This window comes from Chlamydotis macqueenii, chromosome 4, assembly GCF_036417535.1.
Source record: "Chlamydotis macqueenii isolate bChlMac1 chromosome 4, bChlMac1.mat, whole genome shotgun sequence".
Lineage (NCBI taxonomy): Eukaryota > Metazoa > Chordata > Aves > Otidiformes > Otididae > Chlamydotis > Chlamydotis macqueenii.
The window spans coordinates 44,084,348-44,105,000 of record NC_141559.1 but is presented as its reverse complement, the minus strand read 5'-3'; the positions used below and the strand labels follow the sequence as shown (position 1 = coordinate 44,105,000).

General features: G+C 40.4%; 2 protein-coding genes across 2 annotated transcripts in view; one reads left to right on the top strand and one right to left on the bottom strand.

Annotated features, from left to right (window-relative positions):
- Positions 1–20,653, top strand: part of SCRG1 (stimulator of chondrogenesis 1) — a 780,146-nt gene that overhangs the window by 170,624 nt on the left and 588,869 nt on the right. The gene's annotated exons all lie outside the window — the stretch shown is intronic.
- Positions 1–20,653, bottom strand: part of GALNTL6 (polypeptide N-acetylgalactosaminyltransferase like 6) — a 487,857-nt gene that overhangs the window by 22,322 nt on the left and 444,882 nt on the right. Inside the window, exons 8-9 of the mRNA XM_086746397.1 lie at positions 11,602–11,709; positions 14–235 (exon numbers count right to left, since the gene is read on the bottom strand). Coding sequence (XP_086602523.1) covers positions 14–235; positions 11,602–11,709 — 330 coding nt within the window. The remainder of the gene's footprint in view (positions 1–13; positions 236–11,601; positions 11,710–20,653) is intronic.

The following is a 20,653-nucleotide window of genomic DNA, read 5'->3' as shown; positions in this document are numbered from 1 at the left end:
GTGTATTCCTCACCTCCCCCCAGGCAGCAGGTGGAGGCTCCACAGGAGGGTAATACTTGGGGACATCCCAAGCCACTGCAGCCATGAACCACTTGAAATCTTTACATTTAAGATGCTTGCGAAGTTCCTTCTGGGCAGAGATATCACCAGTCGAGAGATGTCTGTACTCAGGCCGTCGCTGGTAAATGTACTCCGCAAACTCATCCATCCACGTCTCTGCCACGCGCTTCAAGTTCTGTGCAGCAGAAAAAAAAGCAATCATTAATTTCTTCATGCTTTGACTGAACGATATTTCTAATGGGGGAGAATTAAGCAAAAGCTTTTCAATAGGCCACACAACTTTTAAGCTTAGCTGCTCTAATTTCCTGGTCTTAAAACACGGAAAAATACTGGTAAACATATGTTATCTTCATTACAGTATTGAACAAACATTACAGAGTATTACGTATCCTGCTTTCCTACTGACTCTGTAAGATATGGTTTTCTGTTTGTTGAACATCTTCTTTTCCTTCATATTCTTGATGCATCTTCACATGGGTTTTTGAATAATGATGGATGCTGAACAGAAAGTTTTTCAACTGCTCAGATTTTTTCCTGTTAGTTCAGAACCTACTAATGTGCATGAACAGTTCAAATATTCCTTCAGACATATTCCACCTTGCATTTGAAAGGCATCTGAATTTTCAAGTGTCATTGTACTGCTTAGTCACCTAGCAATTTCTACCTAAATTTTAAGGTCAGCTCTTAAATGCATATGTATGGGGGCAAGCAGTCATGAGCTTGCTCTCTCCCATCTCACTGCTGGTTTTGCACGAGCTTTGCACTGAAAGCCTCGCTGTATTGGCATGCTAGTAAGTCTGTGTGAAAGCATAGCACATAATCCTGAAGTAGAGCTGAGCTGAGGCAAAGCAGCTCATGGGACAGGGATGACAACTGGTGGCTTTCTGCACTCATCCTATAGACATATCTAACACTATTTCTGTTCTGTGAAACCCAGTTCTGGCTTACGTCACACAAAGTTTATTTTTGTTGGCATTTTACAGAAAACAGAATTATCTGTTTTGTTGTGTAAGAATTTACTTAAATTATAATTAATTAAATTAGCTGACTCAAATTATAAAATAAAAATTAAAAAAGACTTTTAAGGAAAAATCCTGGATAGACAAGACTGAAGAGAGATATTTTACTGTTGGTTAGTGTCATGAAGTCTAAACAGTCTGGGGGCAAATTTTTCAGTATTTTTGTTTGGTTTTAGAAATCCTCTTGTAACTTAATCCACACAAACTTATAGGCAGATGTTATAGTGGAGTACAGACTTAGTCTGTTCTGCATTTCCACAGCTGCCCAATAACATCTTATCCTACCAATAAAGCAACATCTCACTGGATGACATTGAGACACTAGGGTGTTCTTATTGCTTTGTTTGTAAAAACAAGATAATCAAGTTTTGTAATATTCTTTTTATAGAACACTAACTGCAAAATGCTGAGATTCGCTCTGTAATAAGCTGGAGGACAATATACATCTGATTATCATCAACATAAGGTAATGTTTCTTCTCAGAACACTCTCTGCATCTAAGTAAGCCTGATTCATACTCTGATTTCGTTTCAAGATTCATTTGAAAATTCCTCTCCTGAATTTTATTAATGCATGCAAACTAAATGTCTCTGAACTAATAAGGCTTATCTGAATACAAAGACAGCAAGATACAGAACAAACAAAGTACTTTTAGCTGACACTGCAAGATAAGTTTCTATGTGCTTTCTCTCTGTGAAGCAAATACATCAAAACCTGCAGGGATAAAGCAAGTAAAATTAAAGCAGTATAGGAAATCACAACATTTATAACCCTGTTCAAAAATGGCTCGTGCCCCAGATAATGTTGACTTTTGTTGTAACTTCATGAAATAAAGGTGTCCCTGCTCTTTGCAGGAGGCTCGGACTAGATGACCTTTAAAGGTCCCTTCCAACCCAAACTGTTCTGTGATTCTGTGACTCTATGAAAACCTAAATTACTTTTCAAGAAATTAGAGTTCAAGAATACAGAAACTGGATAGAACAAAGAAAATCAGAACAAATTCAAGAACAACATCTAAATGACAATCCCACCTTTCTGGTAGAAACCCTGTAACACAGAAAGCTCCTGACAAGTGAAAATACTATGTGATGAGACTTTGTAGATGAGGCCAAAATATTATTATGCACATTAAACTAAGAAGATAAAATAATGAAAATGTGTGATCTTCCTAGCATGTCTTCCACTCTAATGCTGTACACCTCATTTCCTGCAATGCAAATGCAGTTTAAGACTGTTCTAGAAAATATCATACTATTTTTTTGCCATCGCTTTATCTGATAGTGTTATTTTCATATTTAAAAACCATACTGTAAAAAGAACCATACAGTAAAACTATAGTAAAAAAATTCTCTTAGGAAAGAAAAAGTCAAAGTAACTCCAGCAGCGACTTACCCCATCAGTATTAGAGTAGGCTCTGCTGGAGTTTTTGCTTTAGTTATTCGGCCTCACTAAAAGAACTGCATTCTGCTTTAGATTACTATAACTGAATAAACAGGAGTCCAACAGAAATCTTGATATTATACTTGGTCACTAGCTCAAAATTCTCATTCACCAGTGAAAACCTCTTTGTTTTCCAATACATCTTTGGGTTTTGTGTGCATGTATGTGTAAACCCACCAAAAGACTGAATAAAAAAAAAAAAAAAATTCTTTCCATCATTCCCCAAGTATCAGGCAAGACACTTTAGACAAATCTATTTAAAACTTTGTTCCCCAGTTCTTCAAGACCATTCTCTCCATCATATGCTAAAAACCTTCCCAAACCTTGCCAGATCCTGTAATGAATCTATATATTACCCTTAGCATGTTTATACACTGCTGTCACAAGCTGAACCCTTATGATGCAGCCCTTTGAATTTCAATAGTTTCCCTTTTAAAAATACAAACTCTTGATTTGCTAGCTCTAAATTTCCAGACTGTTTATGAACATGACTGCAAGGAACTCTCTGTTCTGGAATAGTGGGAATCTCTTTCTAAAGTTGCCAGTTACTAGAAAGCAAGGAATCAGCATCCAAACACCTTTGTTTTAAAGAGATTTCTTCAGTCAGCATGGGTTTCCTACCCTTGTTATTACCATGCAAGCTCCGTAATCACCACACTTCCTTTTAACACAAACATGTACAAACATTTACAGTAGTAAAACTTCAAATTGCAGTCAGGTAGAGGTGCTGTCCTGAAAGCTACTCTGGTGCAACCTGGCACAATAAAGGCAAACATCGTTTACATTCCTATTTAGAACATGCTAGCCTAGCATGTTCCTGGAGCAAAAGTTCAGGCTGATCAAGATCAGTGAGCTCAGGTAAGTTCAGTTCTGTGGCTGCCTAACATCATAAGAAGTTGCTCTATGGGAAGAGCCTCCTAGGAACACAACCCTCCTCTGCAAATTATGTCAATGTGTGTGTGTGTGTGTGTGTGTATGTATCCTGCTACAGAACTTACAGGTCAAAGGATTCTAAGAGCCTACCAGATCAGGTGGCATTTTGTGAACGTCTTATAGCATCATTTAAGCACTCCAGTCTCACAGTGAAGCTAATCTGCAAAGAATTTAGAACAAACAAGCTAGATTTGAATCTTCTTGATTTCCGTCTCTGTTACTCTCTGTGTAATCTTCTAAAGAAAACTCCTTTAAATGCCGGTTTCTCAAATGGCATCAAATACCTTTATCAATAAGAAGAATAAGTTCTGGGATATCTTTGTTTTTAGATCACACTTACTTGGATTCCACCTAAACACTTAATCTAAATGCATACAGAAAGGCAAAATGAAACACAATTCTACAACTGAAAACTACCGTAGCTTCGCTTGGTTGACAAATTCATTGCCAGGTTACAGATGTCCAGATTGGTTAAGCTGGTCTTTTAATAGAAATAAAGGAAAAAAAAAAAGAGCAATTAAATGAAGATCAGAGCAACATTAATCACTTACATGAATTGATATACAATGTAAGGAAGTTACAGGGACTCTAGATGGACATCTGAGGAGTTTCTCAGGACCTATCCACGACAGACTAACGATGATTTGGTCTCTCTCTTGTAATTTTCAGTGAAAAATTTCTGTATGAGAATAAGTAAGACCCAATGATATTTCAGTAGATGCATATTTCTATATGTAAGGTTGTGACAGCTGTCACCAAGAAGCTGTGAGATGCATACAAAAGTGATAGCAACCACACTAAGACTGACTCATCAGCTGTCATCAGTTGCCCATGTAAGCATTCTTGATATAATTTAAGTTTTGTGTCACTGTTACAATTTTACTCTTTGGTAATCCTTTACCATTGGACTTACATTTGGACAAGTTTTCTTTAAGTTTGTATGAACTCACACATTTAAGAGTGTGAGTTTGTTTTGTATTTTCACTTAGCAATAGTCTACACGACAATAAATTACAATGTCACTGATACCTGGACTTCAAGAAGAGTTTAAATCAACTTGACTGGAGAAGGAGAGAGATAAATGAGGACTTCTCCGCTTGAAAAAAAGAAATTTTTCATGGACCACTTTGTCTCTTTCACTTTCTTCAGTGAGTAGGGAAGATACATCTCTCTGATCAAATGACCGTCCCTTCTTTTTAAGTGTGTAAGATCATCTGTCATTTTCAAGAGATGTGATATTACTCAAATAAATGCTTTGAGAATAAAGTAGACGCTGGCCATGAGAATGGAAAAGTGGAGTAAGGCAGGGACACATCAAAGGACAGATTCATAAATATTGCCTCTAAGCAAGTTTTAACTAGATTGGTCCCTAATACGAGAAGGGTAATTCCACATTTCATAACTGTGGCCAGTGTGCTGGCTTGCAATGACAGCACCGACAAGAGAGCTACATAGCTGTACGCTACTCTGCACTGTGAGCCTGCACAACTTCATCCTCTAGCTGCATCTTTTCCAACTGACATTCTAGATGCAGCAGTTAAAATCATATAAAAATGTAATTCCTGTTTCCAGTTTCTCCATGCGTTCTAAAGTAGATTTTTGTTACCTGGTTATCCAGTGGCACTAAAGCAGTACAATGGTTTTATTATTTGTTTCATTTCACCTGCATAACCTGGTTCTTCCACTTTGTGCCTCTCTCTGTTTGCATGAAACCAACCCTGACCTCAATCCACAGACTTTACTTTTGTCAATATTAAACTACTACAGGAACATTTGGATCTTGTAACAAGTTCCTGTTGTCCTACATTTAATCTAAACATTTTCCAGGAAGCTGGATGTCACCAGCTGGAGCAGTCTTATTTGTCCTGATAGTCCTTTCTCTCATCAGCCAGGACATCAAAAATCCCTTTCAATGACACCCATCAAATATGAATCGCCACACCACATATAAGGCCTGACTGTATTTCAGTTGTGAAATATAAGAGAGGGTATGACTGTTTATTTGCTAAAAGGAACACAATCTCTGCAACAACTGACATTAATCTCTTTTCCTTCCTAGTAAAATTCCAGTGTGGTGATTTTCACTCCACCTACATAATCTTCCTAATTTAAATGTTTTTTATTGTTTGTTTTGTGAAGGACAGTGTTGTTGCTACTTCAAAATGGGTGCCCTATTTACTTCTGGAAGCAACTGTATTTTATTTGGCCAGAAATAATATAATATACAATTTGTTTTACATAAAATGCATTTTAAAAGTGCACTGGGATCCATCCAGACAAGACAACTATACTTTATGCTCCTCTCCTCTGGAATGTGAGTAGCATAATGTCACAGTAAATCATCAGGGAAGAGAAGAACAAAGACTGGAGGAGCCCATCCAATAACTATGAATTAATATGACAGAGGCTGCATGGTACAAAGCTCCAAAGCACTCACAAGGAGAAAAATGGTACCCTCAATTTCATGCAAAGGTCCTTCCATCAGTGTCGGAACACAATCATTTCTCATTTCTGTATATTTCTACAGTGAAAGCACAATAAAACATTTCCTGGACACTAATTACAGCTTTGTGATGTTCAGGTCTCAATATCTAAGCCGCCCACATCAGTTACGTCTAAATGCGGGGTTTGTCCCTTTCCCCTTTTTACCTAACTCCCTTTTAACCGAGGCAGTGCTCGTGTTTGTCAATCTTTCTCCCTCTTGGGTATCTTGTTTTAGTCCTTTCACTTAACTGTGTTTAAAACTTAACTGGGTTTCATTCCAGTAATGGTTTGTATTTGTGTAAAAAAACCCTCCAACCAAACAAAGAGATGTCTGCAGGCTTAACAGAAATGCTTCTCCATGGAAGACAGTACTCTAACTAGGTGACAAAGCTGGTGGTGTATATAAATAACTGTTGTGAGAGTTAGCACAGCTGGCAGAGAGGCAAGAGACTATTTATTCTCAGCCTGTAGCCTGCAAATACCTAGAACTGAAATTCCACAGATGTCACCTGACAACAGCCAGGATTTCATTCTCTCTGTAAAGGTCTGTATCTCCACTGCAAAAAAACTTAAGATCTATACATTGGAAAAAAGTGGGGAAAAAAGAGAAAAAACTAGCCCACTGACTAAAGGCTGCATTTCTGCTCGCTGGCTCACTTGAGGCCAGGCTGCGGGGCTGGGAGCCAGGGATGGGCACAGTCCCTGTGAGGATGCTGCCTGCCCCCAGCTCCGTGGCTGCAGGTCTCTGCAGGCTGGCTGTAGCGGAGCTGTGGAAAGCAGAGTGACAGTGTAACAACCTCTCAGCACATTTGTTGACTACTGCCATGCTGACTCCATAGACTCTTACTCTGTGAGCGTACATAGACCACGGCCCACCTCTGCAGCTAAGCCTGGAAGAAAGTTCAGGGGTTTGATTCCAAACACATTTCTTCAGCCGCGTGACTTGGGTTCCAGTGCTAGTCTACTCAAAGAATCCTAGAAAGTAGTTCTCCATCTTCTTTGCATTCCTTTAAGATAGCTAATCTGCCCATCCCGTTGCATTTATTATCTTAAAAGCAAAACTTCTATCAGGTTGGAGAAACCAGAAAAAATTAGCATTTAAAAAAAATTACTTTGACTTTCCTGTGTTCACGGATTAGAAGATACTAATTTGAAGTTTATCTTTGGTAAGCGCTCTGTTTGAGATCTTGGTTTAATTAATTTTAATGATGAATTTATAAATCTATTTAACAAAAAAAGTTACAACAGAAACTTAAGAGTTGGATTGTATAATACAACTCCCTGCAGGGGGGTTGGACTAGATGACCTTTGAAGGTCCCTTCCAACCCTAATGATTCTATGATTCTACAATAATAGTCATATATTATAAGTATGCTGTTACAAGAAGGTAACTCGTGCTCAATTCCTAAATAATTTGCTTACTCTAAACTGATGTTTCAGCTGCTTACTGTGACTGCTGAATCATAACTGACTTTGTGCTGCCGTCTTTTGTGCTAAAGAGGTGACTGCAGAAGTGCCAGCAGTGCTCCCTTGACGCATGCCACATCTATCAGTTTGCACTCTAGTCACGAGAAAACATAGCCATTACTTAACCAATCCTTCTTGGTTCTTTAACTTGGCTAGAAACAGGAAAAAAAAAAAGGTCATAATATTAAAGGAAGCGCTGTCAAAAATGCAAACATGGTCATAGCACCAGATGGTATAGCTATAGAAATTTTCTTTATAGAGCCAGTTTGAAGCCACACAAAAAGGCTGAGCAAATGGTTCAGGTGGGAATCTGAACCCACCTTTATCAGCTGAATTCCTGAACTCAAACTCATGCAAGTTCCAATTCAGCAACACTGTGTAATGAGGCAAATGTCACCGTGCTTGTGCCTGCTGGGTCAGAGGAGCACTGTGCTCTGGGATCCCACGTCCTGGTGTGTAGGGAGGAATTCAACTTAAGGTTAGGATTCACCACGCTGCTGGGATAGCATCCAGACTGGAACTTCAGTGGGATTACCCTTCCCTTCAGAAAGGCCTAATGCTCTAATGTTCTGTAGTTAATGCTAAAATGCTGTGTAAAATACCTCCAACTGAAAAAAATTTCTGTAGATATGTTTTGAAATTCTGACTTCATCTCTGCATATCCAATGAAACAGTGAGCTTTTATTGATAAATTTCTTATGGCTTTTATAGAATTACGAATAGAAAAAAAATCTCCCCCAAACAGGAAACTAAATAAAATAAACAATAAATTGGGATACACCTACAAGAAATCGCTAATAATACTTTTAAGTTTAATTTCATACGTAACTGGCTAAAAGAAAATAGCTTAGCTAGAATTGTTCAAAATGAAGCAACAGTCAAGAATACCACAAAGCAATCAAAAGAATCCAGTAAAATGATTCAGAACTTTGTAACAGGGCAACATCTTGCATAGGACTTTAAGATTTGGGGGATCGCTCTCTATATATGTTTTACCTAAAACAAACAGGCAAAATTAGTTATTAGTCACTGCAGTTTTGTGCAGAGGTTGACAGGTATGGAATGAAGGAATAATTAATGTGGTCCACATTATCATGTGGAATCAGTGTTGACATCTGCATGCCCATTAATCTTGCTTTATGTGCAATTACCTGTAAATCGGACACTGACTGCATTTGGCAAGCAGCAACATCTTAAGACATCCCCAGGAAAAAATATTCAACTTTTTTTTGTCTGTATTTGGTTGTATTCAGCTTTTTTATCCGTATTTGGTTGTCATGGTCTGTTTTATCTACTACGTATGTTTACAGCTTGTTTTACTTTTGCTCTGTACCACCAAAGAGTTTTACTGACAGAGCATTTCATAAGTGGATGCTTTCAATTTATGGGGTATGTGTCAGCAAAAAAATATGCCTAGACCTTGCAAGTCTTGAGTGACAGATAAGAAGGTAAGAAATATGATCAAATGACTAGAAAACTGATGTCACGATACATACTGTTGTATGTAGTACACTAATGGTTATTTAGTGATGGGAAGGTAGAACGGTGTTTTTGACAACTCTCCCATTTAATAAAGCCTATGTGATCCTCATGCCAGGTCACAGCTCTTTAAAAAGATAGCTAGATTGGTCAAGCATCACATAGCAAGACGAAACTCTGTGTTGAAACTTGCTGATAAAAGATATAGAGAGGTGAAAACCCAAGGGAAGGTAAAATGCTCACTGTAAGCATTATCTGTTAAGGGCAAACATAAGCAGAAAAAGCTTGAAAGGAAACCCATGGCATGATTTGGGCTACGCCTGAGTTTGTCTAGAAGTTCTGTTCTCTTCCTAACTCCAGCCTCCACATCCCTTGTGCTACTGCTGTGGGATAGGATGGGACAATCTGTCATTCTTTAATGCAGCATCTGCACAAGGGGAATTTCTCCCTTGATTAATGAAGGGGCTCTCGCAATCATTTATACAACCACTCTCAGGCTTCCTAGGGCTCATTGCTTGTGAACTGCATCTCCAGCACCCTCCTTTACATAGCAGAAGATGGAAAAGGATTTAGTAAAAACCTTCGTGGAAACTACTTGGTAGTGAAAAGTATTGCTTTTGGCAGCAGGGATAATACTTCCAGATATTCTTGAGTGTGTTATTCATTATATTATTGAACTAGCGGGAAGTTTTAGACAAAATACTTATAAAGGGGTAGCCGATAATCTTTGGAGGATATAATATAATATAATATTTGGAGAATAATGCCAAGATAGTTGAAATATCCAGGCCAGTTCTGTGCATACTTCCCTAGCTAACAGCTCAATTTGGGGCAGTTTATTTGGAACCTGTATCAAATGGATTGACACACTGAAGATGAATATGTCCTTTCTTTTCCTTTTCTACCTTGGATGAGAGAAAGAGAATATTTTTAGGCTTAAAAATACACACAATTTGATGGGTCAGAGACCAAACTCTTCTCCTTGGATAGTGACTGATATAGCCCCAAGTGCTAAAATGTACAGAAGATCTTGCGCTCTTGGCAGCCTCAATGTAAAGTATCCTGACAGCAATGTTTTGATTTAGAATATTGTTCTGGAAAGAAGCTGGGAACTTGAGAATTCACATTCTCTTTCAGTGATAAATATGCCAGAAATTTACCTAAGCATCATGTTTTGGACCCCCACAACACAGAAGAAACTATCCACCGTTTGAAGGGAAAGGATAAGACCCACCCTATCAGCACCATAGATTTTTTTCCCACAAGATATAGGACAGTCAGTCTGTGCATGGGTGGAGCTTTCATTTTTATAACTGGGATTTTTTTTTTTTTTAATATTTCACAAGTGATTATTGAATTCAAGCTAGAATAAGGCTGCAGGCTGTGGCTCTCTGATGACTCTAAGTGCTCACAGTGTCTCCATGAAAGCTAGTTAAGTGTCGAACTGTACCAGATGCTAATAGTCCAAACAAAAATGATTTTGCTCCTAACAGGTAACGCACGATACAGCATATTCACTAATGAGATACTTTGTGCTGTAATAGAGAAAAACAGAGACTGAGGTTTGGATTTCTTATTTCCAGTTGTGTGTGATTTTTGCAGGGGATACCATAAATGAAGCAGTTTATTTCAGCCAGTGCAAAAATCTAGACGGAGAAAGTCTGATACTACATAGAGCTATATTAGGGGAAGAATTTAATCTCACAATTTAGTCAACACAGTTTTTGTCACCACCACTAATCCCATTACTGTATTGTGTGTCTCAGTGTCTGCACAGATGCTCTTTTAAGGCAAATCCTCCTCTCTGTCTAGCAAGCTGTCAGGCAGGCAGCCTCTTTCCGCTGCTGCTGTTACTACAGCAAGCCTTGTCCTGTGGTGCTGAAACCAAGAATATCTCCCCCTTAAAGCAAGAAATGTATTCTTTTACTGATATCACATTTTCATTATTAAGAAAAAATATGATTCATAAAATACTACCCTATGGCAATAGGCATACTTCAATATTAATACCATTTTATTAAAAAAAAATCCTCTAAACCAGAAAAGATTAAACTCAAGCATGAATAAATACTAGAATCTGCCTGGAAGCTACATCTGTGTCCTTTGTCTCCCATCTTTTGACATCCTGTGAACATCTCCAGAAAGTTATAGAACATTTTCTCTTGAGCAAAAAGCCCCTCATGGATATGGATGTGTTCAGCAGTCTTAGAGAAATGTCTAGAGGTCTTGTAATTTCTCACTCACACATCTCCAAGCTGGCTGTATTCCACCACCAAGTTTTACACAATAATTAGACAGTTGCTCAAATCATTGTTACTCAATCCCTTTCCCTCAGAAAAAGTCCCTTTTGTGAGATTCTGCTTGTTCTGCTGACTGATAAGAAAATGTGCATTCAAATTGGCCTTGCTTGTAAGAACTACGCCTCACAACACTGTGCAATTCAAGAAAAGTAAGCCTTAGGTTATTCCTACGTTCTTTTGAGTCAGCATGAAACCTGCTTCTGTGCTGAGACATCCAACCCTGTACTTTTAAGCTTCCATTTTATTCTTGGCACTCCTATCTTTGTAAGGCAGCGCAACCGCAGCAATTGCACATCTCATTTCAGAAAAATGAAGAAATATTCATTTTCCATTTTAATGGTTTACTGGAAACTAGTTCACAGGGAATGAAGAGACTGATGAGGAATGAAAATGAAAACCAGCAAGACTCAATTACTCACCCGTGCTAGGCTGGTTCCAGAAGGGACTTTATATGGGACATACTTCCTGTAGATATGCCCAACTCGAGAGCACGGAACATCAAACATGCCACCTCCACACATCCACACCTGGAAAGGAGACAGAAAGCAAATGAAAGAATGACTCCTGGAAACAAATGAAGCAAAAAAGGCATTTTAAGTATTGGGTATGTGAAAACGACATGTTGTTCTGTACTGGCTCCTCCCACAGTCACACTGGTGGCCTTCTTGGCATCCTGATAGCTGGGATTAGGTAACATGGCAGACTCTCCTACTTGGAATTTCACTGTGCAAAAACATAGTATGTTCAAAATAAAATCATAAAACATATTTAGAATATCTACCAATGGTCCTCCGGCAACACAATCAAGATATTATTGTGTCTGTTGTTTAAAACATTCATGATCAAAATTTCAGAAGAAGTCTATTTGAGTAAAACAAGCCATCAACTTGAAGTAATTTTTTTCCAACACATCTAGCTTATATTTTGAATAGTGAATACATAGCTCAAATATTAAGATGCTCTTCATTTTGTAAAGAAAAAGAAACAAGAATAAATTTCCTTCTGATCAAATTTATGTAGGCAGAGGAAGAAGAGCATGCCACTACGTTTCACCATTAATACTTTAATATTGAAACAGATAGAATCATCTGGAGTAAACAGATTTGACGCTTCACGTCTGAACAACCAAAACTCAGTCAAAACTGGTGGGAGGTACAAGGACTTCATGGCTCTAAAAATCAAGCTGTATCCTGATGGGCAGCAAGTAAGGAATTCTTCACAATTCTTCACCCAGCATTGACTTTGCAAATCAGGGAAATGGAAAACAACAACAAAACCCCCAAGCAGAACTCTTTTAAGTATCCTAAAACCAGGCACACTGTAAGAGTTTAAAATTAATTTAGAGTGAAAACACTGGTATTACAAAAATTATTTCCTAATCCTGGCTAAACAATTTTTTGTTGCTCACAAATCTGGAACAGAATGGCTGTTATGCCAGGTAAGGGACATCTGTGGTCTCAGCTTTCAGCCTTTAGACTGAGAACAAAAAAAAAAACCCAACTTGCTCCTACCCAACTTAAAAGAAAATAACACCAAAGCTGAGAAAGAGAGAGGGTTTGTCCTTTCCATATCTTTTTATGTGGACATACATAAAGATGCTTCATGAAACACCTCCATGAATCTGGATGAGAATTTAGGTCCATGGATTACATATATGAAGGAATTTTATCTGTGTTTAGTGCACTCTGGAGTGAAATGGTGTGAAATAAATTTGCGACTGAGGCTAAAGCAGAGCAGAACATAGACAACTGAAAGTTTCACCAACAATTTCCATACAGAAAGGAATTAATACAAAGGTTGATATGCTCTGAATTAGAACAACAGTAACCAGATCCTTCAAAAAAAGGCATTGGAAAATATGATGTGATCACAAATACTTGACATTCTGCATATGAAGCCTGCAGAGAACAAAGTGCATCTCTACACTTTTTTACCATGCATTTCTCGTTCTGTCTCTTTTGTCCTGGGCAACAGCTGGCTGTAGCTACTGGCTTTTTGAAATCACAGGAAAACGAAATGATTAATTCCATTCATTTGAAACAATAGTGAAAACAGGCAACAGTTTGGCCTCTTTTGCTGTGCTTGCCACCTTGCGTTACAGTGGGTATATCTGCCTGCTCCTGGCAGCGTGGCTGTGAGCTTGGGACTACATTTTAGTAAACTAAACATGCAGATGCCAAACATGACAATATGGGATAACTTGGTGCTTGAGTGTGACTTAAAGCACTCGCTGAAGGTAGCATTGCTAGAATTCAGCCCCTGAGACTGACTGCGCTATTCATACTGTGAATGGAAAAAACTGGGGGTTTAAAGAAAAGGCTTCAGTTGCAAAGTGTTTTAGGAAGCTGCTTCTCATCGGTCATTTGTGTATGTGCAGTTGGGTACAGCTGAGAGCTACTCGGGAAACTGCTATTAACACAGTTAGTTAATGTTTAACTAAGGCACAGGAGCTCTGGGTAGGTGCTTCTAGTGAACACTAGCGTCTCAGAAGAGGAGACAAATTTTGCTGGTTAGTGGCTGTCGTAGTTCAGCCCCGATCGGACCAGACTACGCAGTCTCTCTCTCACTCCCCCCACACTCCGAGAGAATAGGGAGAGAAAATATAAGGAAAAACGGCTCAAGGTTTGAGATAAGGACAGGGAGAAATCCTTAAAGTTACCGTCACGGGCAAAACAGACTCAACTTGGGGAAAACTATTCATTTATTACTACAAACAGCAGGATAATGAGACAGAGAACAAGATAACCTCCCCCCACCCCTCCGTCTTCCCAAGCTTAACATTATCTCTACCAACTTCCCCTCCCGAGTGGCACGGGGGGGGGGAAGAGGGAATGGGGGTTGCAGTCAGTTCATCATACGTTGTTTCACACCGCTGCTTCATGGTCGGGGGAAGAACTCCTCACATTCCTCCCCTGCTCCATTGTGGGGTCCCTCCCACGGGCCACAGTCCTTTGTGGAACTGCTCCGGCGTGGGTCATCTCTTCCACGGGTGCAGTCTCTCCAGAACAGCTGTCCCAGCGGGCCCTCCATGGGCCACAGCTGCCTTCAGGCATCCACCTCCCCCGGTACGGGGTCCTTCACGGGCTCCAAGTGGATCTCTGCTCCTCCGTGGACCTCCATGGGCTGCAGGGGGACAACCTGCTCCACCATGGTCGTCACCACAGGCTGCAGGGGAATCTTGGCCAGGAGCCGCATTACTCCTCCCCCTCCTTCTGAACTGACCTTGGCGTCTGCAGCCGTTCCTCACAACAGGCTGGTAGATGTCTCTCAGGATCTTTTTTACATCTCATTCACTTCTCATCTCCTCTCCACTTCTTGCAGCCGGGCTGGACCGAGTCGGGCCCAGTCGGCTGCCTGGCGAGAGGCCAGAGGGTGAGGCCTGCAAGGCCCATGAGGCCTGCGCCTCCCCCTCTGCGCCTCTGCCCCTGCTCAGCTTCTTCACATCTTCTCTTCTCTCTCTTTTTTTTTCTGTTTTCCCCTTCTTAAATACGTTATCGCAGAGGCGTTATCACGGGACATTCTGCTACCAATTGGCTCGGCCTTGGCCAGCAGCAGGTCCGCCCTAGGCCCGGCCGAGTCCACTGAACAAAGGGGAGCGACTTCTAGCAGTTTCCTACAGAAGCTACCACCTTAGGCCCCCCCTTACTAACAAAACCACGACATTCCACCCCTCGCCTCTGCGAATTACGTATTTAAGAATTCTAATTAAAATACATACACATCAACAGAAAAGAAAAAAGAATTCCCCCGCACCAAGAATCAAAATAATATCCTCAAAACACCAACAGTGGATAGACCATACAATTTACACACAATTCACCACTTATCCCTTCACCACAATCAAAACATAAATTTCCCCTAATCATTTTGCTCTTTTGTCAAGTTCAATCCCTGTTTTGCCCATTACCGCTCCCAATTAAACTCAATCCTTATCTCAAATTCCTCGAGCCCCACGTTGGGCGCCAAAATAACTGTCGTAGTTCAGCCCCGATCGGACCAGACTACGCAGTCTCTCTCTCACTCCCCCCACACTCCGAGAGAATAGGGAGAGAAAATATAAGGAAAAACGGCTCAAGGTTTGAGATAAGGACAGGGAGAAATCCTTAAAGTTACCGTCACGGGCAAAACAGACTCAACTTGGGGAAAACTATTCATTTATTACTACAAACAGCAGGATAATGAGACAGAGAACAAGATAACCTCCCCCCACCCCTCCGTCTTCCCAAGCTTAACATTATCTCTACCAACTTCCCCTCCTGAGTGGCACGGGGGGGGAAGAGGGAATGGGGGTTGCAGTCAGTTCATCATACGTTGTTTCACACCGCTGCTTCATGGTCGGGGGAAGAACTCCTCACATTCCTCCCCTGCTCCATTGTGGGGTCCCTCCCACGGGCCACAGTCCTTTGTGGAACTGCTCCGGCGTGGGTCATCTCTTCCACGGGTGCAGTCTCTCCAGAACAGCTGTCCCAGCGGGCCCTCCATGGGCCACAGCTGCCTTCAGGCATCCACCTCCCCCGGTATGGGGTCCTTCACGGGCTCCAAGTGGATCTCTGCTCCTCCGTGGACCTCCATGGGCTGCAGGGGGACAACCTGCTCCACCATGGTCGTCACCACAGGCTGCAGGGGAATCTTGGCCAGGAGCCGCATTACTCCTCCCCCTCCTTCTGAACTGACCTTGGCGTCTGCAGCCGTTCCTCACAACAGGCTGGTAGATGTCTCTCAGGATCATTTTTACATCTCATTCACTTCTCATCTCCTCTCCACTTCTTGCAGCCGGGCTGGACCGAGTCGGGCCCAGTCGGCTGCCTGGCGAGAGGCCAGAGGGTGAGGCCTGCAAGGCCCATGAGGCCTGCGCCTCCCCCTCTGCGCCTCTGCCCCCGCTCAGCTTCTTCACATCTTCTCTTCTCTCTCTTTTTTTTTCTGTTTTCCCCTTCTTAAATACGTTATCGCAGAGGCGTTATCACGGGACATTCTGCTACCAATCGGCTTGGCCTTGGCCAGCAGCAGGTCCGCCCTAGGCCCGGCCGAGTCCACTGAACAAAGGGGAGCGACTTCTAGCAGTTTCCTACAGAAGCTACCACCTTAGGCCCCCCCTTACTAACAAAACCACGACAGTGGCACAGGGTAATAAAGGCACCTGTCCTGGGCACCGCTCTGCCAAATGGAAGCATGTATGTTGACCGAATCAAGAATATTTCAGTACTTATTTCTGCGGTGAGGATATCCCATCTGGTCTCCTAGTAAGCAGCCATTCTCAGGGAGGAAATTTACTGGTAGGTTGGAAATGGAGACCCAAATTAATGTTCTGCCTCTGTGCCAAAATAGCTCATTACCACCCAGAGCAGTCTTGCTAATGCCATGTAGACATGATCATTATTTTTTCAAAAACATTTTGTAAAATTTGCATCTTGAAGAAAACCTTGAAATCCTCACCTGTTTAATCCCATGTCACCTAATTAACTGGAAAACACCTTCATAAACATATTTAAAAAAATAAATGATAGTGTTAAAATAAGTTGGGTAATGCCACTGTTAAAAAAATAATATTCACCTTTCTACTAATACTTCCATTGAATGTTACATCACTTGCACCTTTTTTAGCAGGAATCTCCTCTCTGTGGCTGTCTTCAAACAACCCACGGCATCAATGAAAGCGAAGACCTGTATTTACTACTTGTTCCTGTTTTCTAAATTAAGGTATTATTTCAAAGGCTAGACAAGATATTACAGTGATTAACCAAGGCTTCTTAGCCTTTGAAGAGTGGACAGCTTAGCAGTTTGACTCAGACGAAGGTCAGCCACTGAAAAAAGTTAAAAGAGAAGAAGGCAGAAACACATCCATACAGGCCAGTAGTACTCTAACTCAATGAGAGCTGAAGTAGACATACACTGCATTTCCTCTAAAGCAGCAGGATATCAGTAAAAAAAAAATAAGAAAAGAAAAGGAGAAAAGGAATTAGGAAAAAACTGTCAGATATGCTGAGGCAAGAACAAGTAGGAGAAAATAACACTTTGTGTTAGGCTTCTATTTGATAGATATAAACCTCAAAAACGCTGCACTGCACCTGAGGTGTGTTATGCAGGGTAATTGAAATGAATCTTGGGCTGTCTTGAAGGATATTTAGCAGCTGTTCCTGTTTATGTTTCAGCTTCAGAATGACTTTAAAGGTATTTTTAAAATTTGCCTGGGAAGATAAATTCTGGCAACTTTGTCTTTAAAATATGCATTTTTATGTCACCTGCGCTAAATGGAAATTGGAGAATGAAACTGGAGAATGACTTCAGTGTTAAATATTACAGACCTCCAGCGTATCATGAAAGGAATTCAGGTGGAATGGGACATTTGGCAAAATGGTATCACAACACTGATGCCTCTCTGTTTATCTAAGAAGTAAGCAATGAAACTCTGAAGATTACTAATGTCTCCTTCTTACAAAAGCAATGAATCTGGTCTGCAGCTGAGGGATAAAAACCAAAGACAAAACCAGAACAATAGAATTTCACCTCAGAAAGATGAAAAGAAGAGTAGTTTATGTGTCAACTATATTCTACATCACAATTTATCTTTATACAGCTCCTTCCAACAGAATGTTGCAAAACACTTTATAGGGATGGTTGAAAGCAAAAGGCAGGCATTAACACAAGCTTTTAAAGAGATGAAGCTGTGGTTATGTGGCTTTGTTCATGACTGGAGCTTAGATGTCACAGATGCATTTTTTGGCTCTGTTCTACAGCTCTTGTGGGATTTGGGGTGAATCACCCTCTTTTCACATCACTTCTTTGTCTTTAAAATTGAATTCTGCTTACTCTTGTGTTTTTTTCCCCCTGCCTTATCTCTCTAGTTTATGAGTGATCCAGCCTGAGGACTATCTGGAAAATGTAAATACTGTGCATGCGAGAATGAGACTCCAATCCATATGCTAGACCATAATCATAATTACAGCAGTAAGAGAATTTTAATTTTTGAGCAGTGGTGGATGTTTTGCTGTGGAAGAGGAACATAAACATACAGCAAATTATGCAAAAGATCGAGGGGAGACTGAACAGATTTTGGATCAGGCTTGAAAACTAATTGAGAAATATGCTGGTGCTGAGAGTCAGTAACAAGACAGACAACAGTGACAGACACCAAAATGGATGGAAAAACCAAACAAACAGTAAACTGGTGGAAGAGAAATATAAAATATGTCATGCAAAGCTGTCAGATTGGTACTCTCAGCATTGTGCAAGAGGGATGGACTACAAACAGGAGAAATATGTTGCCACAATGGGGCTGAAAAAGTTGTAGAAAATAAGAATACAAAAACTTTGTGGGATTTTTCAGTCAGTCTTCTTAAATGTAAGCCAAAAGAACAGATTTAGCAGTTGTAAAAAAGGAGAAAGAAGAATACTTTCCTGTGAACTTTTCTATGTAGTGAGAATGTTCAGCTAAATGCAAGAAAAAAATTGAAAAATAGGATAACTGACTGCAGATCTGCAGTGAGTGAGTTCACAAACAGTAAAACAATTTACTTGTGGTGCAGTGAGATTTCCTGTCAGGGATATTAAAACCGTACTGTGTCAACTGGGAACTGATGACTCTAGGTATTTTAACACTACTCACTAGCACCTCTAAAATGCTGGAAAAAGTGGCAATGTTCCATATTTGTCAGTTCTTCATATAGATTACAACTGGTAATTACAAGTGGTAATGTGCCCCCACTCCTTATGTCCTGCCAAGACTGCCAGCAGTGGAGGGAATTAATAATGATGATGATAAAGAAAGAGATTAATGAACTTGGAGGTGTGTGTTGGAAAACAGGGATGAAGAGAATCTGGAAGATGTGTCGACACGGATAAAGATAAAAAACCTCTAGATATAGGTGACCAGCTTCAAAGAGGCTCAGGTATCACCATGAGTGTTTTGTTCAGGTTTGATTTACAATGCCTAAGGAACATCCAGTGTAAAGGATCTTCAGCAAACACAGGAAATTAGTATATTTCACTACTCTGTATTTTGGAGGTTACTACATAAATTGTGCCTTTCTAATAGATTAAATTTAGGATTTCCTGAATAGTGGCTTCCCTGGTTATTGAGAAGAAACACTATTAATCAGGTCAGTTCCAGCGCTTTGCCAGCTTTCACAAGTCTAGCACACGCCAAACAGTATCATCAGCAAGACATCTTACATCTTTTTAATTAAAAAATTGATCCTGAGATTATGCTGCCAAAAAATTAAAATGCTGCACATTATTTCTTATGGAAAAATTAATATAAGAAACTATTTAATGAAGAAGTCATATTTGGTTGTGGCTGCCTCACTATCCACTGAATGTACACGTGTGCGCTCTGAATTGGAAACAGCTATTACCCAGCATGGCACCCAGTGCTACGCTTGCTGCTGTCCTCTGCAGCAATGTTAGCAAGCAAGAAAAGAACAAGAGAGAGACATATGTTGTTTTTTTGTAGTTGAGGAAATAAAGGTCAAGCAAATTTTTAAGCAGCAGCTTTTTTGTTTTAATCTGTCTCTCTGTGTTCCTGACAACTCAGCACCTGGAAAAGTCATGTCTGAAGTTTGAGGAAGTTTCCTTTCCTGCTATGGCATTATTCCAAATGTTACAGAAACGTTATGAAGTGTACTGCATTTTGGAGAAACTTATTGAATTACACTGCAGTAAATTTAGATTCACTGCAGACTCACTACCTGTAGTACCGTTCTTTTTCCATTGAACACCCTTCACACCTTCACCCTTCATTGAACACAGACAAACACGTATTTTTTCTCATGCCACCCACCTACTGTCCCTGTACAATGAGATAATGCAACCTCCCCCCCAAGAAAAAGACTTTTGGTTAGGACTGTGCGCTGCACTAAAGCCTGGTGTCTGTCACCCCAGGTCACATCTAGTGAATCAGTCAGAGAGAAACATAAAAATCGTCACTTTCCCTCCAAGCTTCCCAGCCTGAGTACCTTTCCTAAATCGGGTTTGACCTCTTTTTGTCAGGAACCGCTGCCTGACTCCTCAGGCAACCACTTGTTCTGCGAATCTAATGTTCAATCAGTCCTTGAACTCTGTCTTCACATCTTGAACTCATAAAGCAATATGGCTTTGCTATTATCAGTGATTCCTTTCAGCTTGCATGATGGCCCTTGATCCAGCACTGAACTTGAATTCATTGCTTGTCTGGGGTTTGCAAGGTGCAGTAGAAGATTACAGAAAGCAGAGCAGAGTAGCTGATGTTAGGTTCATGATGAAGAAGCTAATAATTCCTTAAGCCAGAGGACTTCAGACAAACTATTTTACTGAGTCTTGACTAGCACAGATCTAGCCATCATACTTTTCTGAAAGATCCAATTTCTCTGACTCTCTAAGCCCACACTTTGCACCTATGGCTTCCCACTTGCTTTGTAGCAAACACTCCTGTAATTGGGTTGTGGGGATGACTGTGGATGTCTCCGGTACAGTAATGCAGGGGCTTTTGGTTGAGAA